Genomic DNA, 26,028 nt, shown 5'->3' with positions numbered 1-26,028 from the left:
CTCTTTGGTGGTTTCCCCCCTTTTCCATTTTTTGTACACATCCTTTTTTAATCTTAACTCAGTTAAAAGTTCTTTAGATAGCCACCCTGGCTTCTTTAGGCACCTTCCATGTTTCCGTCTCATTGGTATTGCCTGACGTTGTGCTTTTACTATCTCCCTCTTAACAAACTCCCAGCCATCATGAACTCCCTTTCCTTTTAGTATTACTGTCCATGGGATCTCACGCAGCACTTCCCTAAGTTTTATGAAGTCGGCTTTCTTAAAGTCAAGAAATTGAGTCCTGGTATGCTTGGCTGCTCCTTTCCGCTGTATAGTAAACTTCAGAAGAGCATGATCACTCGCACCTAATGATCCTTCCACTTCTACCCCACTAACCAGGTCATCAACATTGGTTAGGACCAGATCTAAAATGGCTGTTCCTCTTGTTGCTTCTCCCACTTTCTGGACAATGAAGTTGTCTGCAAGGCCAGTGAGGAATCTGTTTGACCTTATGCTCTTGGCTGAGTTTGACATCCAACAAATATCCGGGTAATTGAAGTCCCCCATTACTACTATCTCCCTTCCTTTTGCATGCTTGGCCATCTGTTCCAGGAAGGCATCATCTATGTCCTCCGTTTGGCTTGGGGATCTATAGTAAACTCCCACAATGAGGTCACTGTTATTCTTCTCTCCCTTAATTTTGACCCAAATGCTCTCACTTTGGCTTTGAGGTTCTAAATCTTGGATCTCTTCACAGGTATACACATCCCTGACATATAACGCCACTCCTCCTCCTTTCTTGTCTGGTCTGTTTCTCCGAAATAGATTGTATCCCCCCATTATTACATTCCAATCGTGGGACTTATCCCACCAGGTTTCAGTGATGCCTATTATGTCATATTTTGTTTGCTGTACCAAGAGCTCAAGCTCATCTTGTTTATTTCCCATGCTTTGCGCATTAGTGTACAGACATTGAAGTCCATTAATCATTCCCCCGTGTCTCTTATTTAAGGATTTTTTCCTCCCACCACTAGGTCTGCATGCTGTTTGCTCCATTTGGTCTATGACATTTGGATGATCATCTTCATCAATTGATAGACTCCTACCTTCAGGAGCACTGTCTCCCTCCCCCACATTAGTCAGTTTAAAGCCCTCCTGATGAGGTTTCTGAGATTTTTGGCAAAAACATTTCTCCCAACCGTTGTGAGGTGCAGCCCATCGCTTGCCAGAAGTCCATCTTCAAGAAACTGCAGTCCGTGATCTAAGAATCCAAACCGTTCCTGTTTACACCATTTGCGAAGCCAGCTGTTCACTTCCACTATTTTTCCCTCTCTCCCTGGGCCACGTCGTTCAACTGGGAGGACAGATGAGATGACAATTTGTGCATTTAGTTGCTTCAATTTCCTGCCGAGAGCCTCGTAGTCTCTTTTGATCTTCTGGAGGCTATTGCTTGCAGTGTCATTGGTTCCCACATGAACCAAGAGGAAGGGGTATTTGTCAGTGGGTTTTATGATTCCTTGCAGTCGTTCAGTTACATCTTGGATCTTAGCCCCGGGGAGACAGCACACTTCCCAAGACATCTTGTCAGGCCCACAGATCACTGCTTCTGTTCCCCTCAGTAGGGAATCCCCTATCACCACTACACGCCTCCTCTTAGGTTTGGTCGGGGTTCTTCCATGAGCTGTCCGTTCCAAGGTCACCTGCACATTCCCTGAGGACTGACTTTGCTGCTCATCTTCATATACCTGATCGACTGAAATGAGGGAGAGATCCTCAAATGGAGTCTGCTCTTCGTCTTCCATGCTAGGGGAGAGGACCTCAAAGCGACTGTGTATTTCTAAACAATCAGAACGATCAGAACGAACCCTGGGCCTCCTACTTCTATGAGTCACGTTTCTCCATATATCTGGCTCCTGTGTATCTGGCCCAGTATCTTCTTTTTCTAGGACAGGGGGGTGCTACTATTGATTGTCTTCGTTGTTGCTGCCTGGTTTTTATCCTTGAAGGCTGGGGTTTTCCCTGATCCATTACTTTATCTTTAAAATTCAAGGTCACTCACACAGTTCAAGTTTCTTTTATGGTGGGAAAAAATTTCCTAGCCAGCTGTAGTGGAAAATCCCCAGCTATGTCCCAAGCCTCCTCTAGGGGGGCTCCTTGGCAACAATGTTCCTTTCAAAGCAGCTTATTTCTTTCCAATTTTCCAATAAAAAGCAACAGTTACAGAGAGGGTCCTTCAATATTCCAATTCAATTGCAGAGTATTCACATATAGTTACAAATGTCTATAAACGGTGCAACACTTTCTTATTGTCTCTGGCAGACCAATATCAGGGATTAAACGGTGGTTTCTTTTTTTCCTTTTTCCACCCCTTTTTCTCAAGTCCAAAAGTTTTTTTTCCTCCCCCCCCCACTCTACAGGAGGGAGTTCTTGTATCTGACATTAAAGTTTAGCTCCTCTTAATTCAGCTTTTCCAGCTCTTAGCTTCAAAAGTCTTTGCTTTAGTCCTATTTACAAAACCGGAAGACGGACTTCCTTTTTACGCCTTCCCGCTTCAGTGCCAAATTCAAGTTCGTTGCGTCGATCAAAAGAAGCAGATCCCTTGATCTCCCAATTTTTACAGGATCTTACTCACGCTGACCTTCTGATCTGCAAGTCCTAGGCTCTGTGGTTTAACCCACAGCGCCACCCGTGTCCCACTATTAGTAGTACTCAGTGGCCATTTGTTTTTCATGTCTGCTTTTATGATATGTTTATCAGTATGCGGTTAGCAGCTCCAATGCTACTGTTTTACAGAGGCTGTTTAGCTTGCTCTTTTTACCCCTTTACTAGACAGGCTGTATTTCTGTGCTGTTTTCAGAGTCGGGAATGCCCATTCCTTCATGGCCAGCATGGAAACACAGAAGGCTAGCCATTTAGGAGGTTTGCAAAGAGGACAAGGGTGTTACGGGGTAATCTTCTAGCAAACAAGCTTGGCACAGCAGATCTGAGAGGTGGTTTTCTGCTCCCGGAAAGCCAGCCTGGAAACCAGGTTGCCAGGTGAAGGAAGAATGGAGAGATCAACCAACTCACTTGCCTTCAAAGAATTTCTGGTTGCCTGTGGCTACTGGGATAGTGCTTAGATATCAGGCTGGCTGACACATCTTAAAAAATACAAGGGAAAAGCTTTTTTTCTTTCATTAGCAAAGCTCCTTTGGGGCCCCGAATAGCTAAGCTGAGGAAGAAGTGGCTGGTATTACTTGTTTGTTCTTGGTCCTGATCTTGCCTGCCCTTGCACACTCCTGTTGTCTTTGCATATTTAACCAGCACGTCTGTTCCGATTGGAGTCCTATTCCTGCAGTTCCACACCCTTCTCTTTGGCACTTGGGCATTCGGTTCCAGGAGCTGGACCTGAGCACAGAGGCTTTCTTCTACTTGGACTCGACAAAGGAGCAAGAGTGGCTGACAGCTGTGGAAAAGGCTTTGCGTTCCAAATCCAAGTACAAGAAAGTAAGTCCAACCCCACCCATTTCTTCAGCAGCCAGACAACTGTCAGGAGCTGGAGTGAGGAGGAGGAGGAGGTCAGCAAGAAAAAACACCTGGTGTCAGTGGTGTTTTATTCAAAAGAAGCCAACATTCTTTATTCAAAGAAACCCAAACCGTGCAGGCCTCGTGATCAGAGAAACCTTTCCCAACAGCTCTTGCCCCAGTGAGGTAGTTGTGAAGGCTGAAGGTTGCTACCCTCCCACCACTCTCTGAAGTCTCCTCCTCCCCCTGGTCCTTCCCAAGCAACCTGAGACTCTGACACCTTGCCTGTCTTTGCTCCCTCCTCTTAATTTCTGTTCTGGGAGACCAGCAGGGAGGGGAGCTGATCGCAGCAGGATGGGGAGACCCCCTGGCTTCTTCAGCAGCCTGCCTGATCTCTGCCTCTTGACCCCCGCCTCCAGCCTCCACTTCTGCCTCGGATTCTGGGCTGCTGTTTGCCACAGAATCTTTTTTTAAAAAAATGATATTTATTGAAACACAGGAATTTTTTTTAAAAAAATAATACACAAAAAAGACAAAGTTACAAAAAAGGAAAGAAAAAGAAAAACACAAAAGGAAAAAGAAACAATAAAACCATTTTTTCCAAATTCTCCAGATTTCATTACCTTCTTTCCCTGACCTCCTCCCCCTCCCATCTCTTGTTTCTTGATTGGTAATTGTCCCAGCAATTCCTTTCCATAGTTCATAATAGTTTATCATTATGTTTTCTTACTCTAATCTCATTTTATCTTTTAAAAACAAACTTAAAGTTTAAAACTCAAATCTCTTTTTTTTAAAGAATTCCTCAAAATCAACCCTTTTACCAGATTCTTTAAATATTTTAGCCAGAGCCAATTAATTTCATTTCAGCATTTTCCCAACATTCATAAAACTTTTCTAATAATAGTTATAATATTATAAAAAAGTTCAATTCAAACTTCTTCCAGCGTCCCCTCCCCCTGGTCCCGGGGTTGTCAGTCTTTTCCCCCCATTAGTCTAGCGAATTAACCTGGTGCCCTTATATCCGAGGCCCTCAGATCTCTTCCATGTCCCTTTCGCAGCTCTTCTTCATTTGTTCCTTTCAGTCGCATGAACTCCAGCCTTGTAGTATTTTTGACCCTTTTCGACAAATCAGCCCCTTTCACATAGTCCAGACTAAGCTCCATGTAATGTTTTACAGCATGTTTCAGATTCCCTCCAAACTTAAAAAGCTCAACCACTCCAAATCTCTGACGGCCCATTTCCGGGCTCTGAAAGTCCAAACTTCCCAACATAGGGGGTTCAGACCAACCCCCCAATTATAGTACAATCAAGACTTTATCTTTCAAATCCAAAGGCTCATTTTCCTGCTGGGCCAAAAGTCCCTCCATCTCTGGCTCCCAAGATTCAACAAAGTCCTCTTCTTTTCGTTGTTCTGTCTTAGCACACTCCTGTTTTAATTCCTGAATGGGCTCCTTATGATTTTCCACTGCCTGATCAAGAGCACTGGCAGCTTTTGTCATAAAGTCCATCTTCTGACTTAATTGGTCCAATAGGGCGCTTATGTTGCAGAGAGCACCCAACACTTCTTCTGAAGTCATGGTCTTACAAGGTCACAGAACTCTTCCCACGATCGAAATTAGTAAACAATTGCAGTTCCCAGGTTACAGTTTCATGGCTCCCCTCTAGGGGGAGAAACTTCCGATTGTTCTTTACCTCGAGTACCTAAGGAACAAAGTATCTTCCTCAAAATATTCTGTCCATTTTCTTTTTCTTTTTTTTTGAAAGCGAAAAGAAACAATGGAGTCACAATGTTTCCCTCCTTTTAACTATCTGTCAAAGTATTTCTTTCTGGTCAATGAGCTTCAAACGTCAAATCTGACCCCCCCGCTCCAGGGGCAGGACGGTGGAAATTTACTTTACTTTCACTTTATTTCCGCAGGTTTTAACAAGTCAATAAAAAGACCCCCTTCTTCTCCTGCTTCCGAAGGGGGGTTCCACTGTTTTAAATGGTGAAAGACGATCTTTTAAGAGAGATTTTTAAGGCTCTAGTTTGCATTGTCTTTGCTTTGTTATAACACAAGGGAACGGAAAGGCGACTTCCTGTTTAGCTCTTTCCGTTTCAGTACCAAATTGGGGTAAATTTTAAAGTCCAGATTCCTTTAACTTCGCCAATGCTTGTTTAAAATCCAGATATTTAACGTTCCAGTACTCACGGTTGGTTATTTTAGTGCCAAATTGTCCCAGGAAGGAGGCAGCGCTCTCCGATGACAGCTATGCGGCTTCGCTCCGCAGAAAAAGCAGTCGACTCACAGCACAGCGCCACTTCCCCCTCTTCACTTTGGAGCCCGTTTCTGGGTTCCTTAGTGGGTTGGGGGGCGCTAAAGGTGCCTGCCGAGTCCCACGGTCACAGGCTTCATCCGCCTGTGATTTCCAGAAGGGTCCCCGCTACGCCGCAGCGGTAAAGACCCGTTTCATGCGGAGCTTGTCCCTCCTGTTCAGAGGGAGTCCGCCATCATCGGAGGCGCCACCCCGGAAGTCTGTTTGCCACAGAATCTTCCTGCCCTCCTGCCTCTTCAGTATCCAACACCTCCTCTTGCTCACAGTCTGCTCCCTCTTCTCCCTCGGACGACCCCCCCACCACTTCCCTGGCTCTGAGCCTTCTTCCCTTGGGGGATCCCCAGTTGGTGCCACCTGCCACTCCTATCTGCATCCAGCCGGCCCAGGACAGCAAGCAATGAACAAAGCTGGTAGACATCCCAGTACCTTGCATCTTCTAGGTGCAGCTGGTCCGTCTAGTCGGAATGATGTTGCTCATCTTTGTCTGGAAGGACCAGCTCAGCCGCATCAAGGAAGTGATGAGGGAGACAGTGGGCACAGGCATCATAGGGAAGATGGGGAGTAGACCCTGGCAGCGGAATTCCCTACATCTATCTTTCTGTCTGTCTATCTGTTTTTCTAATCTATGCCAACCAGTTTCCCCCTCTTTCCTGCTTGCTCACTAACAGGCATCTTTGCTCCGCCCCTGCAGGGTAACAAGGGGTGTGTGGCCGTGAGGCTTGTCTGCAACAATACCAGCTTCTGCATGGTCAATTCCCACCTTGCTGCCCACGTGGAAGACTTTGAGCGCCGAAACCAGGATTACAAGGATATCTGTGCCCAGATGAGCTTCCTGCCCCCTGACCAGGGTCTGCCGCAGATGACAATCATAAAAATGAGTGCGTTTTGAGGGCTTGGAGGGAGAGAGCCTTGGCTGATGTAACTTGCTGGTCTCCGCTATCTGGAGAAGCAAACTGAGTCATGTTTCTGTAACTTTCCTGCCTGTGTGTAGCTCAGGGTAGGCAGCATAGTGCTCTCCAAATGTTGATAGACCAAAATTCCCATAATTGCTAAGAACTGGCCTTGCTGACTGGGGCTCATGAGAGTTCCACTTCAGCAACACCAGGAGGGTGCAGTGTCGGCGATCCCTGCTGCTGCAGCTGCACCACTAAGGTTTCTACTAGAGCAGCCAGTAGAGAGCAACATAAACCGAGTGGCAGAGATGTACTAGATTAGATTATAGCAAATGTGGGCAACTTCTCCAGTGATCGGGGTGGGAGTTGCAGTTTGTTAAGGGCAGTAACGCGAAAGCAGAGCGGCCATTTTGCATGGAGAAGGTTCCAGGCTCAGTCACCAGTGTGTGCAGCTAGGGCTGGGCATGATCTCTGCCTGAAAGCTGCTGCCAGTCCATGTAGTCAGTCCTGAGCTTGATGGGTCAATGGTCTGCCTCAATATAAGGTAGCTTCCTATGTTCCTGTGTACTACAGCAGGGTTTGGAGGGCCACAAGCTCCCTGCCCATGAATTCAAGAACCAGGGGAAATTCTAAAAGTCGTTACTGAAAGGACATCAAAGCAGAGGCCAGGTGAACCTCTTTGGGAGATTATTCTGAAAGGTAGGGTGCCATGACTGAAAAGGCCCTGCCATGCTTGAAAAAGCAGGAGTTCCCTGCGAAAGGGATTCTAGTCAGTGGAGAGGCAGTGCAAACATAAGTGGGCCTTCTTCTGGTACCCTTTTCCCAAACCTTGAAACACTTGAAAGGCCAAATGGGATGCTCTGAATTGGGCCTGGAAGCAGTTCAAGAGCCAGTCTAGTTCACAGAGCACTAGCCTAATATGATCATACTGCCCAATCCTAGTTATCAGTCTTACTACATATTGCAGGAAGTGGCAGCAGGCTGCCCCCCGACCCCCGACCCCGTGAGCTAGCCTGTAGCTGTGGTTGCTTTGCTTTTTTCCAGCATTGTCATCTGATCACTAAAAATGAGCTTCAGAGACTTCTGACCTACGACCAGGTGAGAGACATCTTTGTGTTATATGTGGTGGTTTAGGATATTGCCCTGTTTATTTCCTTTGTCTGGGATACCCCAGCCTAGGCTAGAGAAACCACTTTCAGGCAGTTAGGAGCAAAGAACATAGGATGACTGCGACTTCTACAAATGCTTTTTAAGGTTGCAGGTTTGTGCAACCTGAATTAGAAGCAAGTCCCAATTAAGTTGGAGGGTTGCCTTGGAATAAGTAGGACTGCTCTGCAATTTCCCAGTTACAGGGCTTTCCTAGCTCAGCACACGCTCCAGATGTTGTTGGACTCCCATCAGCCCCAGCATAGCTGCTGTCCAGCAATATCTAAAGGTCTAAGGTTTCCTGCTCTAGGTTTTGCATCGATCTGGAAAATCTGTGTTGCTCACATGTTCTTATCAGCAGATACTTCCATTTAGTCCAATTAAATTGCTGATGCTTTTTGTTCTACATTTTTCTCTCCAAGGTTTGTGTGTTCATCATGTTGACGACCTTTCTCCCACTTGGCATAAGGATCATTGGTATTTTGTGTTGAAACAGAGGCCTGATTGCTGCACCTTACGGTGGATTTAAACTCTGTGAGAGTAGTCATGCCTTAGCCCTTTGAGAAGGATGCTGCAAGGAAGGCAAGGGGGGCAGCCTCAGACTTCCAACATATGCAAAACCATGATAAAACATTAAAAACTTCCCTAAAGGCTGTATAGTTACTTATCTCCTTGACATCTGACGGGAGGGTGTCCCACAGGGCAGGTGCCACTACTCAGAAGGCCCTCTGCCTGGTTCCCTGTAACTTCGCTTCTCACAGTGAGGAAACCGCCAGAAGGCCCTCGGTGCTGGACCCTGATGCCTGGGCTGAACAATGAGGATGGAGACACTCTTTCAGGGCTGAGGCCATTTAGGGCTTTAAAGGTTGGCACCAACACTCAGAATTGTGCTCAGAAACGTCCCGGGAGCCAACGTAGGATGCAAAAGGATGGTTTTGCAGTTGCTCATAGTGTTGGGGTGTATTCTGGCGGTTGTTAACAGTTTGTATGGATTATTGGTACATATAACATTGCATATTGTAGGTATGGCTAACCTGTGGTCTGCCAGATGTTACTGAGCTGCAGTTCCTGTTGGCTCCAGCCATCATGGCCAGTAATCAGGGATGATGGGAATTGTAGTTCTGCAGCATTGTGAGGGCCACGTGTCTGCTGCTCCTGAGTTAGAGGATTTTCCTGTCGTGTGATGCAGCAAAGTAATTTAAGATGACATGGGGCAAAAATGCACAAGCATCCTGTACCTTTAATAATTGTGTATAAGATAGGATTTCAGCAGGTATACCCCTTTTTTTGCACTTGGCTAACCTACTAGTAGGGACGCGGGTGGCGCTGTGGGTTAAACCACAGAGCCTAGGGCTTGACAATCAGAAGGTCGGCGGTTCGAATCCCCGCGACGGGGTGAGCTTCCCTTGCTTGGTCCCTGCTCCTGCCAACCTAGCAGTTCGAAAGCACGTCTAAGTGCAAGTACATAAATAGGTACCGCTCCGGCGGGAAGGTAAACGCCGTTTCTGTGTGCTGCTCTGGTTCACCAGAAGCGGCTTAGTCATGCTGGCCACATGACCTGGAAGCTGTACACCGGCTCCCTTGGCCAATAAAGCGAGATGAGCACCGCAACCCCAGAGTCGGTCACAACTGGACCTAATGGTCAGGGGTCCCTTTGTTGTTGTTGTTGTTTAGTCGTTTAGTTGTGTCCGCCTCTTCGTGACCCCATGGACCAGAGCATGCCAGGCTCTCCTGTCTTCCACTGCCTCCCACAGTTTGGTCAGACTCATGTTTGTAGCTTCGAGAACACTGTCCAACCAGGGGTCCCTTTACCTTTACAGTGGTGCCTCGCAAGACGAAATTAATCCGTTCCGCGAGTCTCTTCGTCTTGCGGTTTTTTCGTCTTGCGAAGCACGGCTATTAGCAGCTTAGCGGCTTAACGGCTATTAACGGCTTAGCGGCTTTAAGAAAAAGGAAACAAACTCGCAAGAACTCGCAAGACGTTTCGTCTTGTGAAGCAAGCCCATAGGGAAATTCGTCTTGCGGAATGACTCAAAAAACGGAAAACTCTTTCGTCTTGTGCGTTTTTCGTCTTGCGAGGCATTCGTCTTGCGAGGTACCACTGTACCTTTAACCTACTAGTACTTCACCTTGGTCTTCCAGCACAACAGTGGCTGTTAATAGACTCCATTGTCAGGCAACAGGGGGTCTTTTGCTTCTCTGCTGATTAGCGATTTCTTTTTGGCTTTAGCTAAACATTCAGCGTACCCAAAAGACAGCTTTTGCTGATTTCACAGAGGGAGAGATCAAGTTCATCCCGACGTACAAATTTGACTCTAAAACAGATCGGTGGGACTCCAGGTAAGCGCCTGCTTGATAGTTGAGCCTTTGTAAGTAAGTCTTCTCAATCATTCTTCTGCAAGGCTTGTTTGTTTTTCCTAGTCTGCCGAGATGCTAGTAGTGTCCTGCCTTTCCATCCTCCTGAGCAGGCTAGTAAAAATATATATTTTAAACATGGCTTTGTGCTAAGCAAGCTGTTGGAGGAGGGCTAGAGTTGAGGGCTGGACGGACTTCCTTTCCTCTGCAGCCAGAATGGACACCAAGCCACGGAGGAAGAGAGAGATCCAGCTCTCCTTCACCTGCTCACTTTGCTTGCATGGAATTCCTGGTTGCCAAAGGCTGCTAGGCGAGTTGTGAAATGCAAGGCTGTGGTATGTTGTCTTCCTCAAGCCATCCCTGCTCTGGAAATGTTTTGGCTCCTTTCCCCCACATTTGTCCTGATAACCAGCATCCTCTGTTTTGTGGTGTGTATAAGCGGTGTTGCAGTTCCTTGAAAGGTGCAGCAGGCTGAATTAGAAAGCCATTTCCGACCTGGGAGGAGAGGGGGTTGCGGGCAGAAATCCCTCCCACATCCCACGCGGGGGCTGGCCATTGCCCCCGCGAGACTAGGGAATCCCCGGGCGTGTCGGTGACCCGGCCCGCCAATATTTAAGACTAGGCACGCCCGGGGACCGCCCTCTTTGCCCCTTGCCAGCTGAGCGGGGTTTTTTGAGCAGTTTGCTTCTGGTTGGGTTTTCTTCCTTCTCCTCTGAGCCGTAATTTTTGCTGGTTTTCGGAGCCACTAAGCACCGCTACGCACCCACTTTCTGCCTTGCTAGTAGCCTCCCTTCCTTTGGGAGATCGCAGGCTCAACTGCAGCTGAGAAGCGAGCTAATTTCACTTCTAGGGAGGTCTGCTGGCAGGAATTAGGTTGGGGAAGCGAGCGGCTGTGCTGGTAGTTTTTTACTCTTTTGCCTAATTCCCGAGCGTTTTGGGCTGCCTAGGGACTCACTTCGGGGATCCGGGTGGTTTTGAACAGTGGATTAAGCGTGTCGGAAGCAACAGCGGAGATCCAGGTGCCGCGGGAATTGACGACCGAACAGCAAGAGGGGTAAAGTACCCGCAGTGGGAGACACCCCCCCTCCCGGTTAGCATCTGATCTCTGTTCCTACCTTCTCCTCGGCTTCCTTCCCTCGGCTTCCTATCTTTTAGCCTTAGGTTCCGGCTGGCCTGCAGTCTCTGCTCCTCTCCCTATCCAGCAACAGAATAGCGCCATAGTCCTTTCCCCGCTGCCCTCTACCTTCGTGCTCATTTTCCCGCCAGGTGCTCTCCCTTTCTCGAAGCTGAGGCTTCCATCTCTGTTAAGGGCTTGTTAAGGGCAGAGAACAGGCGCCATCTTTGTGGGCACACGTGGTGGTAGTGCGAGCGGCCATCCATGCTTTGTAACCACGTTTTAAGTGGGGAGGGAAGGAAAAGCACTCAAGGGACAAGGAACACGTGTGGGGTGGGTGGAGAAAGATGCTGTTAATAATGCAGAAGAGGGGTATAAGAGGAGAAGCAAGCAGGCTCTGCTTCTCTCCCTCCTCCCCGGCTTGCTGAAAAACTTTGCTGCTATTTAACGAACTGAGTGGGGAGGAGAGAGGGACAGAGAGCCTGCTTGCTTTAAAGGAGCCAACTGGACAGGAGCCGCTTACACTTGTGTAAGCGGCTCCTCTCCTCTCCCGCTTTGCTCCTTTAAAGCAAGCAGGCTTTCTGTCCCTCTCTCCTCCCCACTCAGCGGCTCTTCTCCCGCTTTGCTGTTTCAAAGCGAGCCACGGAGGAGGGAAGGAAGGGGAACCATGGATCCTCTGCTCACGACTGCAGCAGATTCCCCCCGCCACCCATAGGCATTCCCTCCATAACACGCACAGACATTTCCCCTTACTTTCTAGGAGGAAAAAAGTGAGTGTTATGGTGCAAAAAATACGGTATTTTTGAGAATCCCGTCTTCACAAATTCCGGGGACATGGCCCTCCCAGTGTTAAGGTGGGGAGGTGGGGCTGCGAGTTTGCAGATAAGAGTCAAAAGTTAAAAATGTAAAGGCTAATGGAATTCTATTTAAAAATCAAAAGTCGCTGTGGTGGTTCAAGTTATAGTGTGAGACAAAAGACTAGATGGAAAAAGGGGGGCTGTGAAACTGTAACCAATTCTAGGGAGCTTGCAGCTGCCACAGATTACAACCTTGGGAAAGGACTTGTGACCTTGCAGGACAATGTTTTCAGAAGCACTGTTGGGTGCTTTCTGTAAAATAAATGCCCTATTGGATCAGTTAAGTCAGAAGACGGATTTGATGACTAATGCGGCCAGAACATTTGAACAGGTAGTGGGAAACTATATGGAGCCCACCCAGGAACTTAAACAGGAGTGTGCCATGACAGAACAGTTGAGAGAAGAGGATGTTGTTGAATCTTGGGCGCCAGAAAGGGAGGGACTTTTGGCCCAGCAGGAAAATGAGCCTTTGGATTTGACAAATGAACTTGGAAAAAACCAGATTTGGAAAGACAAAGTTTGGATTGATTTGGAAATGGGGGGGTGGACTGACCCCCCCCCCCCCCTATGCAGGGATGTTTGGACTTTCCGAGTCTGGCAATGGGCCGTCAGAGGTTTGGAGCTGTTGGGACTTCCAATCTTGGAGGGAATTTGAAACATGTCTTAAAATACCACATGGAGTCTAGTCTGGACTATGGGAAAGGGGCTGATTTGTTGAAAAGGGTCAAAAACACTACCAAGCTGGAGTTCCCACGAGTGAAAGGAAAATATGAAGAAGAACCGCGGAAGGGACATGGAAGAGATTTAAAGGCCTCGGATGTAAGATCACCAGGTTAATGTGCCAGACTAATGGGATAAAAAGGACGGACAATCCCGGGACCGGGGGGAGGGGACGCTGGACGAAGATTGGATTGTTTTTATTTCTTTTTTCTATCATTAGGAATGTTTTATAAAATTGATGAACGTTGGAAAAATGTTGAAATGAAATTACTTGGCTCTTGTAAAAATGTAAAATGTAAAAATGTTTAAAGAATTAGGTAAAAAGGTAATGGTTATGAGAAGTTGGTAAAAATAAGATTTAAGTCTTAAGCGTTAAGGTTTTTTATAAGATAAGATGAAAATAGAGTAAGGTAATGTAATGACAGAATATTATGAATTATGGAAAGGATTTACTGTGACAATTAGATGGGACAAGAGATGGGAGGAGGAGGAGGTCATGGAAAGAAGGTAATGAAAGTGGAGAATTTGAAAATGATGGTTTTATTTTTTCTTTTTCTTTTTCTGTTTTTGCTTTTTTTCTTTTTTCAATAAATATCATTAAAAAAAATAAAAGACAAGATGGAAAAGAAAAGATAGGGAAGAGAGAAAAGAGATAGAGAGAAAAAGAAGAAAGAAAGAAAAAGAAAACACAAAAAATCCTACTGAAAATAGTTTGTTTGTTTGTTCAGAAAAGAGAAGGAAAAGAAAAAAGCCATTGTAATAAGTAAATAGAAACAGGGGGGAGAGGGGATGGAAAAGTGTATATATATATAGAATTCTTTAATGAGAATTTTTTTTTTAAAAAAAATAATTTTTAAGTGATAGCAGCTCTTTTGGCTGAGGTGTGGCATGCAGCTGAAACAGTATTTCAGGAAACTCAAGCATTCGGTGTGAATCTCCAGGAGCTTGAAGAGAAACTCCAGGCGTTGCCAGCAACACTCCAGGAGCCACAAGCCAGAGGTATTTTTGAGAATCCTGTCTTCACAAATTCCGGGGACATGGCCCTCCCAGTGTTAAGGTGGGGAGGTGGGGCTGCAAGTTTGCAGATAAGAGTCAAAAGTTAAAAATGTAAAGGCTAATGGAATTCTATTTAAAAATCAGGTCAGGACAACAGATCCACACCTGGGAGCTTGATGGCAGCTGAAGGGATCCACGGTGATCCAGGACAAGCTGCACTTGCTGCTCAGGTAAGGCCAGAAGGAGGCTTACCAGGCGTCCCCAGTTGCCTGGGAGAGACCCCGGATTCAGCAATCTGTCCCCGGCAGAAATTTGTCCCCGGAATGTCCCCGGATTTACGCCTGGGGACTTCCTGCGCTGCAACATGGCTGACCCCATGGCAGCAAGCAGCATTGGAGGTCCCGACTACATCTGGGGACATTAATTAAATCCGGGGACATTCCAGCCAGCCAATCCGCTGGCTGGGGGGGGGGTGCCCCAACCTTGCTGCAGCCGCCGCCGCTGAGGAGAGGGAGAGCAAGACCCGAGAGAGAAGAGACCCAGAGGAAGGTATGTCTGCTTTAACGCCTCATTGCGTTCTTGGCCGTTTCTGTGGCGTACACCCCTCCCCCCTTTTCTCCAGCTGGGCGGCTTGTCTTTGGGGCTGTGAGGCAAAGCACAGCAGAGGGGATCCCCTGCCCCCCCACACTTTGTGGGAGAGCTTGCTTGCAGATAGGGATAGCGCACGGTTGGAGAGCCTTTTATTTGTAATTGCTCTGGTTGCTTAGAAGTGTAGTTGGCGGATGAAGTGAATCAAGTCAACTTTAATGGTTTAACCTGCCAGAAAAAGGGCCAGTTTAAAACAGCAGCGGTCTAGTTCACAGAGTTCCTGAACAAGCCTGCATGGAAACACCGGTTTCTATAATGACTGAAATGTGCTTCATTTGCAACTAAGTAGAGCCTCTCTGCTAATGCAGAGCACAATCCACAGCTTCAGGCAAGGCCATTTATATAGCCAGAATCCAGAGCAGCCTTTTCTCCTACTCCTCTGAAGTACCACCACTGCAACACCAGCGCTTGGCCTTCTGGCACCTGCAGGCTAGGGAAAGAGCTCTTTAGCACCCTGGGGTGGAGCTCCTTCTCAGCAATAGCACTGTCTGCTCATTCCCAACTTCTTCAACCAGTGCCTCTGTGCCTTCTGCAAATGTCTGCAGTAAATGTCTAGCAGGAAGTGTCTGTCCTCTCCAGGATGTTGAAATACTGAAGAAGGCGCCCAATAGCCCTAAGACGGGGGCGGAAACAGTACTTAAGGATGATCAAGCATTGGATATGAAGGTCCAGGAGCTTGTAGAAAACCTCCAGCCATTCCCTGCAATACTCCAGGAGCCGCAAGCAAGAGGTATTTTAGAGAATTGCGTCCCGCGGTGACCCGGAAGTAACGGAGCGGGTTACTTCCAGGTTTCGCTGCTCGCGCATGTGCAGACGCTCAGAATGATGTCACGCGCATGCGCAGAAGCGGCAAATCACGACCCACACACGCTCAGACGCGGGTTGCATTCTGCTCATGATGCGAACGGGGCTCCGGAACGGATCCCGTTTACAACCAGAGGTACCACTGTAGTTGAAATGCCTGACTTGTTCAATGGCTTGTCCATTTAGGAGCCATTTCTGCTTCCTGGGCCGTGCCCCCAATACTACGGCTTTTGTCTTGGAATAATTTGTATTCAAATCTTTGTTACGACACAGTCTCCCAAAGTTCTTTAGTAATTGCCTCATACCCACTTGCGTTTGTGCTAACAACACCGTATCGTTGGCATGTAGCAAAATGGATACATTATGGGATAAAACTGAAACAGGGAAATATCTGGCCATTTGGGTTCCTTTATTACATCATTTACATAAATGTTAAAAAGCAGAATTTTAGAAAGTATTTCAAAGTGTTTAAAATGATTTAGGAATTACAAGGTTAACTTTTTTAAAAAAGACATTAAATAAGTTTTAAAAGCCTGTATGTGTAACTGCTGATGATGTTGGGGGGTGGCGGCAGCTGTGGTTGTAAGACTCCCTTAAAACTGATTTACAGTGCTGGCTCTTGGGGATGGAAAGGGCACATAAAAAGGCCTTGCCCCAAATTAAAGAAAAACCAACAAACAACCCCAGTCAAACAATTAAAAAAACCAGCCTGTGGAGCTCAGATGAACAAGTCCCACTTTGGTGCAACTTGACCGGAATGACATGTACAGATGCTCCCTTCTTTTTCTCAGTGACAGGAGCTCTTTTGGCTGGGGTGTGGCATGCAGCTGAAACAGTATTTAAGGAAACTCAAACATTCCTTGTGAAGCTCTGGGAGCTTGAAGAGAAACTCCAGGCGTTGCCAGCAACACTCCAGGAGCCACAAGCCAGAGGTATTTTTGAGAATCCTGTCTTCACAAATTCCGGGGACATGGCCCTCCCAGTGTCAAGGTGGGGAGGTGGGGCTGCAAGTTTGCAGATAAGAGTCAAAAGTTAAAAATGTAAAGGCTAATGGAATTCTATTTAAAAATCAGGTCAGGACAACAGATCCACACCTGGGAGCTTGATGGCAGCTGAAGGGATCCACGGTGATCCAGGACAAGCTGCACTTGCTGCTCAGGTAAGGCCAGAAGGAGGCTTACCAGGCGTCCCCGGTTGCCAGGGAGAGTCCCCGGATTCAGCAATCTGTCCCCGTAGAAATTTGTCCCCGCAATGTCCCCGGATTTACGCCTGGGGACTTCCTGCGCTGCAACATGGCTGACCCCATGGCAGCAAGCAGCATCGGAGGTCCTGACTACATCTGGGGACATTAATTAAATGCGGGGACATTCCAGCCAGTTCAAGCCAGCCAATCCGCTGGCTGGGGGGGGGGTGCGCCGACCTTGCTGCAGCCACCGCCGCTGAGGAGAGGGAGAGCCCGACCCGAGAGAGAAGAGACCCAGAGGAAGGTATGTCTGCTTTAACGCCTCATTGCGTTCTTGGCCGTTCCTGTGGCGTACACCCCTCCCCCCTTTTCTCCAGCTGGGCGGCTTGTCTTTGGGGCATTGAGGCAAAGCACAGCAGAGGGGATCCCCTGCCCCCCCCACTTTGTGGCAGAGCTTGCTTGCAGATAGGGATAGCGCGCGGTTGGAGAGCCTTTTATTTGTAATTGCTCTGGTTGCTTAGAAGGGTAGTTGGGGGATGAAGTGAATCAAGTCAACTTTAATGGTTTAACCTGCCAGAAAAAGGGCCAGTTTAAAACATCGGCTGTCTAGTTCACAGAGTTCCTGAACAAGCCTGCATGGAAACACCGGTTTCTATAATGACTGAAATGTGCTTCATTTGCAACTAAGTAGAGCCTCTCTGCTAATGCAGAGCACAATCCACAGCTTCAGGCAAGGCCATTTATATAGCCAGAATCCAGAGCAGCCTTTTCTCCTACTCCTCTGAAGTACCACCACTGCAACACCAGCGCTTGGCCTTCTGGCACCTGCAGGCTAGGGAAAGAGCTCTTTAGCACCCTGGGGTGGAGCTCCTTCTCAGCAATAGCACTGTCTGCTCATTCCCAACTTCTTCAACCAGTGCCTCTGTGCCTTCTGTAAATGTCTGGAGTAAATGTCTAGCAGGAAGTGTCTGTCCTCTCCAGGATGTTGAAATACTGAAGAAGGCGCCCAATAGCCCGAAGACGGGGTCGGAAATAGTACTTAAGGATGATCAAGCATTGCCTATGAAGGTCCAGGAGCCTGTAGAAAACCTCCAGCCATTGCCAGCAATACTCCAGGAGCCGCAAGCAAGAGGTATTTTTGAGAATCCCGTCTTCACAAATTCCGGGGACATGGCCCTCCCAATGTTAAGGTGGGGAGGTGGGGTTGGGAGTTTGCAGATAAGAGTCAAAAGTTAAAAATGTAAAGGCTAATGGAATTCTATTTAAAAATCAAAAGTTGCTGTGGTGGTTCAATTTATAGTGTCAGACAAAAGACAAGATGGAAAAGATAAGGAAGAGAGAAAAGAGATAGAGAGAAAAAGAAGAAAGAAAGAAAAAGAAAACACAAAAAATCCTACTGAAAATAGTTTGTTTGTTTAGAAAAGAGAAGGGGAAAAAACACCATTGTAATAAGTAAATAGAAAAAGGGGAGGAGTGGGGATGGAATAGTATATATATATATATAGAATTCTATAATGAGAAATTGAAAAAAAATTAAAAAAGGAGAAAGTAATAATAATGAAAATGAGTAAATGAGTAAGAAGTGAATAGAAACGGATGAATAATGAGTAATAATGTATTCATAAAAAGGGAGGGTTGTGTGTATAACTAAAGAAGAAGGAGGAGAGAGAGAGAGAGAGAGAAGGGAACAAGAAAAAGGGGCAGTTTGAATTCTCCCGTGGGACCCCCAGGGCTTGGTGTCAGGTCCCAAGATCAGGGCTGAGGCGGCGGTTCCAGGAAATGGGCTCAAGTGGTTCAGGCCGCCTACCTGGGTTCATAGGGTTTGAAAATACTGATAAGAAATGGACTGAAAATAAACTCAATAACATAAAGCATGGTTTTTGCTGTGCCCCCCTGCACTTCCAGGGGAGGGTCCACGCCGCATTCTTCTAGCCCTCAGCCGGTCCCCGGTGTGCGGTTCCTCTGCTCTTTTGCTCCAGCCACTGGTGATATAGGCTTGGGGTCGGAGCTGGGCTAGGTGGGGGTTCCCTCCGGGCTTCCCTCTCTCTCCCGATCCCCTCCTATCATTCTCCTCCCCCCCCCGCATGTTACCTGTGGGGGCGCCTTACCAATACAGTCGTACCTTGGATCCCAAACGCCTTGCGACTCGAATGTTTTGGATCCCGAACGCCACAAACTCGGAAGTGAGTGTTCCGGTTTGTGAATGTTCTTTGGAGCCCAAATGTCCGACGGGGCTTCCGCGGCTTCGGATTGAGTGCAGGAAGCTCCTGCAGCCAATCGGAAGCCGCGCCTTGGTTTCCGAATGTTTTGGAAGTCAAACGGACTTCTGGCATGGATTCCGTTTGACTTCCGAGGTACCACTGTACATCTTCTCGGAGCAGGGGTAATCCCATTGCCGCCTTCAGTTCTGGTAAAGCTAAGAATTGCTTGTGCCGATCTTGATGCCTTCAAGGCCGAGGCTGTCATCTGATGTGACCCAGTACTCCTATCAGAGAAGCAAATCCTCAAATACAGTCATACCTCTTCTTTCGCTCAGTTCAGGTTACGTCTTTTCAGGTTGCGTCCCACAGCATCCCGGAAGTAACGGAACGGGTTACTTCCAGGTTTCGCTGCTCGCGCATGTGCAGACGCTCAGAATGACGTCACGCACATGGACAGAAGCGGCAAATCGCGACCCACACACGCGCAGACGCGGGTTGCGTTCTGCTCATGATGCGAACGGGGCTCCGGAACGGATCCCGTTCGCAACCAGAGGAACTTTTTAAAAAAGATATTAAATAAGTTTTAAAAGCCTGTAACTGCTGATGATGTTGGGGGGTGGGGGGTGGCAGCAGCTGTGGTTGTAAGACTCCCTTAAAACTGATTTACAGTGCTGGCTCTTGGGGATTGAAAGGGCACATAAAAAGGCCTTGCCCCAAATTAAAGAAAAGCCAACAAACAACCCCAGTCAAACAATTAAAAAAACCAGCCTGTGGAGCTCAGATGAACAAGTCCCACTTTGGTGCAACTTGACCGGAATGACATGCACAGATGCTTCCTTCTTTTTCTGAGTTAAAGCAGTGATTTTGTCTGAGGTGTGGCATGCAGCTGAAACAGTATTTAAGGAAACTCAAACATTCCTTGTGAAGCTCTGGGAGCTTGAAGAGAAACTCCAGGCGTTGCCAGCAACACTCCAGGAGCCACAAGCCACAAGTTTACTGAGAAACAACACAATTCCCTACAGGTGGGAATTTCCTCAAGGACTATCTTTCAACTTGAAAGGGAAAAAAGTAAGAATCAGAACAGCAGAGGAGCAAGAAAAGTTCCTGCACGACCACGGGGAGGACCTTCGGAAAGGACTAGCAGGAGCTTGGCCACCACCTCCGCCTGGCTCAAAACCGGTCCCACCTCCAGACATAGACGACAAGGGAGACACACCTATTGGTTGACAAATTGATTCAGGATGTCTCTGCAGCTCCTTAGTTGGAACATTCATGGTGCAAATTCCCCCGAGAAAAGAAAAAGGATCTTCCATATATTGAGGAAAGAACAATTGGACATTATTTGCCTGCAAGAAACACATGTGACTAGGCTCCACAGGAGAGTGTTAATTAATAAAAGATTAGGCCAAGAATTTATTTCATCAGACAAGGTTAAAAAAAGAGGAGTAGTGATATATGCAAAGGAGAGCCTAGCACCAAAGTTTGTGTTTAAAGATGAACAAGGAAGAATTCTGGCGATTGAAATACAACTACAAGGAGAAAAATTTTTGATAGTAGGAATATACGCACCAAACGAGGGGAAATCGGAATTTTACAAAAAGCTGCATGAGATAATGCTGGATCATATTGACTATACTAACATCATTTTGATGGGAGACATGAATGGGGTGGTCTCCACCTACATGGATAAGTCACAAAATCAAAACTTGACTAAAGATGGCAGACTACCTAAGACTTTCTTTGAACTAACAGACAATATGGACTTGACTGACATTTGGAGGACAAAAAACCCACTAGGTAAAGAAGGGACATTCTTTTCTGAGGCCCACCTATCATGGACAAGAATCGACCAAATCTGGATATCTAGAGGACTGGCACCTAAGACTAAAAAAATAGAGATCTGCCCTAAAACCTGCTCCGACCATAACGCCTTGAAAATGGATTTGAGACTTACACCAGCTGGATCCTTCAGATGGAGAATGAATGACTCTTTGTTTAGAGATCAGGAGATTGTGAAGAAGGCCCAAAAAACGTTGAAGGATTACTTTGAAATAAACTTGAACACTTCAGTGGAAAAGAAAACAATCTGGGACGCGAGTAAAGCAGTTATGAGAGGGTTTCTGATACAACAGAATACGATTAAGAAAAAACTCTGGAATGGAAAAAAGGATAAGATATTAGAGAAGATAAGAGATGGAGAGAGAAAGTTGAGACTCAATCCAAAATCAAAAGAAGTTTTAAGAGAAATTAAATTCCATCAAGCACAATATGCGAAATTGATAAATCAAGAAGTTGAATGGAAAATTAAACAAATGAAACAAAGATCATTTGAATCGGCGAATAAATGTGGGAAGCTGCTGGCATGGCAGCTGAAAAAGAGACAAAAACTGAATTTTGTTACCAATCTGGAGGTTGAAGGAGAATGTATTCAGAAACCAGAAGAAATTAGAAAGTGTTTCCAGAGATATTTTAAAAAACTGTTTACTCAAGGACCTCAAGCAGAGATTGAGATAAACCAATTTATAAAAAGTAATGGATTGCAAAAATTATCTCAAGATAAACAAACAACCCTGAATTACAGAATAACACAGCAGGAAATTGAAAGTGCCATTCAGAATATGCAATTAGGCAAATCCCCAGGCCCAGATGGACTTACCTCCAAGTATTATAAGACATTAAAGGACTATTTGATCCAGCCGCTAATGGAGGTATGTAATCAAATTATGGAGGGGAAGGGGGCACCAGAATCGTGGAAAGAAGCTTTCATCACTTTGATACCAAAATCGGAATCTGAAAAGACTCAACTTAAGAATTACCGTCCCATCTCACTCCTAAACGTGGATTACAAAATCTTCGCTGATATTCTGGCAAGCAGATTTAAAAAAGTTTTAAATGAAGTAATTCATAAAGATCAAGCAGGCTTTCTCCCTGGTAGGCATTTGTCTGACAACACTAGGAATATTATTGATGTTTTGGAGTTATTGCAGACAAATATGAATACGAAAGCAGTCTTAATTTTCATAGACGCAGAGAAGGCCTTCGACAACATATCTTGGAAATTCATGAAGAGAAACTTGGAAGGGATGGGAGTGGGAAGGGCGTTCCAAAATGGTATAGAAGCAATCTATTCAGAGCAAAAAGCTAAATTGATAGTGAACAATGTGGTGACAGAGGAGTTTAAAATCGAAAAAGGGACACGACAGGGGTGCCCCTTATCACCTCTGCTATTTATCTCTGTCCTGGAGGTGCTGCTGAATTTGATTAGGAAGGATCAGCTGGTGGAAGGAATACAGGTCGGAGGAAAACAATATAAACTGAAAGCTTTTGCAGATGATTTGGTTTTAACACTACAGGAGCCAGAACCTAGCACAAAAAGAGCTTTAGAATTAATCTATGAGTTTGGTCGGGTGGCGGGATTCAAGTTGAACAAACAAAAAACTAAGGTTTTGGTAAAAAATTTGACACTTTCAGAAATAGATGGGTTCCAGAAGGAAACGGAGTTAAATGTGGTTAAAAAAGTGAAGTACCTGGGGGTCAATCAGACTGGGAAAAATTTGAATTTATTCAAAGATAACTATGAAAAATGTTGGTCAGAAATCAAAAAGGATTTAGAAGTTTGGTCAAGGCTAAAACTTTCCTTGTTGGGAAGAATCGCAGCTGTAAAGATGAATGTATTGCCAAAGATGTTGTTCTTGTTTCAAACCCTGCAGATCGTGGACAGAGTGGAATGCTTTGGAAAGTGGCAGAAGGATATCATGAAGTTTGTCTGGCAGGGCAAAAAGCCCCGGATAAAACTTAAAATACTAACAGATGCAAAAGAAAGAGGGGGATTTGCCCTGCCGGACTTGAGGTTATATTATGAGGCTGCATCCTTCTGCTGGATGAGGGATTGGTTCTTATTAGAAAACACTGGTGTCCTAGATCTGGAAGGGTTTAACAATGCTTTTGGGTGGCATGCATATTTGTGGTACGACAAGGTAAAGGTTCATAAATTGTTTAAAAACCATATTGTCAGGAAAGCTTTATTCAATGTCTGGATTAAATATAAAGACTTACTTGAAAATAAGACCCCGAGGTGGCTATCACCAATGGAGGCTAAGGCCTCAAAAATACTTAATATGGAGGGTGGCTGGGCAAAATACTGTGAGATAATAGAAAGAGTTGGAGACAATTGGAGGTTGCAGAGCTTAGAAAAATTAAAAGACAAGGTGCGAGACTGGTTACACTATGCCCAAATTCAAGAGACTTTTAAAAAGGACAAAAAAAATGGTTTCCAGGTGGAAAAATCGAAATTAGAGACAGAACTACTTCAACCTAAGACAAAAGTGCTTTCAAGAATGTATAACTTGCTGCTTAAATGGAACACTCAAGATGAGACAGTTAAATCAGCCATGATAAAATGGGCTCAAGACATTGGGTACAACATTATGTTTGAAGACTGGGAAAGGTTATGGACCACCGGTATGAAATTCACGGCATGCAGTGCCTTGAAAGAAAACATTATGAAAATGATATAAAGGTGGTACATGACCCCAGTCAAACTTGCAAAGATATATCATTTGTCTGATAATAAATGTTGGAAATGTAAGGAGACTGAAGGAACATTCTTTCACCTTTGGTGGACATGCCCGAGGGTGAAGGCCTTCTGGGAAATGATTTATAATGAGTTGAAAAAGGTATTTAAGTATACCTTTCACAAGAAACCAGAGGCCTTCCTCCTGGGCATTGTGGGCCAGAGAGTGTTAAAGAAGGATAGAACTTTCTTTTTATATGCAACTACAGCAGCAAGAATTCTTATAGCCAAATATTGGAAGGCACAGGAGCTACCCACGCTGGAAGAGTGGCATACGCAACTGATGGACTACATGGAATTGGCCGAAATGACTGGCAGAATCCGAGACCTGGGAGAAGAGGCAGTGGAAGAGGACTGGAAAAAATTTAAGGACTATTTACAAAAACACTATAAGTTATATGAATGTTGAGAATTTGCTAAGTTTTGGGAAAACAAGCTTCAGTAATTAGATTTGAAAATGGTGGAAACTAAGTTATGACCGTGAAAAGTCTAAATTTTAGAGTAACGCTCTTTTTTTGGGATTGATGACGGGAAAAAGTGAACTAACAACACATACCCTAAATCTAAAATATAATTAGATGAAAGTACAAAAACGCATGAAACAAGGTATCAATTTGCTGTTATTTTTTATTGTAAAGAATGCAGGGTGTGGAGGATGTGGGGAAGTCCAGTGGATTATGAAAAATTGTTTGGAAAATGTGAATCTTCTTTCTTCTAACTTCTTTTTTTTTCTTTTCTGTAAAGTCGCTTTTGCTGAGTTACTGACGATGTATCTGACCTTGGAAAAAAGCAATAAAAAAATATTATAAAAAAAAATAAAATGAAACAGTATTTAAGGAAGCTCAAGTATTCCGTGTGAAGCTCCAGGAGCTTGAAGAGAAACTCCAGGCGTTGCCAGCAACACTCCAGGAGCCGCAAGCCAGAGGTATTTTTGAGAATCCTGTCTTCACATGGCCCTCCCTCCCAATGGGTTTCAAGTGCCATCATCCATGATGAGCACTGGCCATGTTGGCTGGGGCTTAGGGGAGTCCCACCACAGTCTGGAGCCCAGTTCAGTGCGCCTTTGTGAGCAGCTGGTAGCCATGCCAGGGTTGCCTTCGCTGCGTGGAAGGGGTGGCCTCCCCCCCACCCCCACCCCATGCGCAGGAGACCAGAGGCCAGTAGCAGACCGCACATGTGCCTCTGAAGGGCACAAAGGTTTGCTGCCTCCTTGTGTGCCCATTTTCTTGCCAAAAAGAATAAAAATACAGCATATGGTTGCACATACCAGGCACCAATGTTAATGGTGGTTCTTTGGCTTTTCCTTCAGGTGAAGAACACGAGGAGGAGGAGGAGGAGGAGCAGCAGGAGGAGAAGGAAAAATAAAGAAAATGGGGGGGGGTATATATTTTCCTATATATTTCTATTATTAGTTCTATGTATTGCTTCTTTATTTAATAAAATTTATTTTAAAAAGCCTGCAACGTGGTTTACCAAAACAAAAAACAAAAAAACCACCACAGCAGTAAAATCAAGAAAAATCAACAATCCTACTTTAAAACACACAAAGCTAAAATATTAAAAAAGATGAAAATTACTTCGACTTCCTAAGCTTCTAGGTATGCTTGCCTCAACAAGAATGCTTTTAGCAGGTGCCTGAAAAGTGGCTAGCAAAGGCACGTGCTTTGTTGCAAGAGGCGGGGAGTTCCAAAGGGCAGGTGCTGCCACACTAAACCATGCAGTAGAGATATTCTGCGGAACCTGTGGTAGCGCTTGAAACTGTTAGAATTCCAGCTCCATGATTGCAGTCATGGGATTGTTGTCTATGTTTTGACTCCACAGAGTGGGAAGTGACGGCGACAGGATGTTTGTGTTCCTGTGTTCCGTGAAGTGGGACTATTGTCCTTTGTTCTTTTTCTCTTTGCTGTCTGATGCTAGAGAGAGAGGGAGCCATGTTGCAGTGCTCCGTGTGTGTGTTGATATGTAAATCAAGTCGATTAGCCAAAATGCTGAGTTGCTGAGGTCTGTCATGCATGATCCACAAACTCTGCGGATCCCTAGGTGTGCCGGTGTCGCTTGGCATCGGTCGCTGTGATGTTCGGGCTGAAGAAAGCTTATGAAGCTCCCAAACGATCGACCAGGAGGGAGGGAACATGCCAGTCGGGCACGTGTCTCTGCCAGGGTGCTACTCAAGTGTAGGCTGAACTCCTGACAGAAACTACGGAAGGGGAGGTTTTAGTCATGGGGATTTCACCATGCTCTGAAAAGGAAAACATTGATTTCAACAGCAGGCCTGCACAGTAGCAATCTACTCGCCTGCGAGTCTCATCAGGATCAGTGGGACTTCTTCCCGAGCCGGCGGTGCATAAGATGGGCTGCACCCCTTGCACCCAACTTGTACCTAAAACTCTGCACAAGCCTGCACCAGAGAAGAGTGGAGCTGGAAGGGACCCCTGAGGGTCATCAAGCCAACCCCCTGGGGCAATGCAGGAATCTCAAGTAGACTATCCCTGACCGATGACCCCCCGTCTTCTGTTTTTCCTCTCAGCCAGGACCCACAACAACGGAGACTGGAGGTGGGGGGAAAGATAAATTTTGACGAGGGAAAGGCAATGGGGCCGATTTGTCAGGCGCACACAGGCACAGCTTGAAGACTTTACGCAGAGAGGAACCCCACACGGGAGACACAGATACACAAGCACACAGAAGTCAATAACCCAAGAGTGGCTTCTAAGTGGGGGGTTGGCTGAGGACAGGGTG

At 46.0% G+C, this 26,028-nt stretch overlaps 1 protein-coding gene across 1 annotated transcript in view; it reads left to right on the top strand.

The window, feature by feature from the left end:
- Window positions 1-26,028, top strand: part of LOC310697805 (inositol polyphosphate 5-phosphatase OCRL-like) — a gene marked incomplete at both ends in the record, with an annotated part of 505,852 nt that overhangs the window by 2,462 nt on the left and 477,362 nt on the right. The window contains 3 exon segments of the mRNA XM_083484436.1: window positions 3,317-3,465; window positions 6,240-6,360; window positions 6,468-6,677. Coding sequence (XP_083340562.1) covers window positions 3,317-3,465; window positions 6,240-6,360; window positions 6,468-6,677 — 480 coding nt within the window.

This window comes from Podarcis liolepis, assembly GCF_965112155.1.
Source record: "Podarcis liolepis genome assembly, chromosome: W".
In the NCBI taxonomy this organism is placed as follows: domain Eukaryota; kingdom Metazoa; phylum Chordata; class Lepidosauria; order Squamata; family Lacertidae; genus Podarcis; species Podarcis liolepis.
This window is presented reverse-complemented; position numbering and strand designations above follow the sequence as displayed.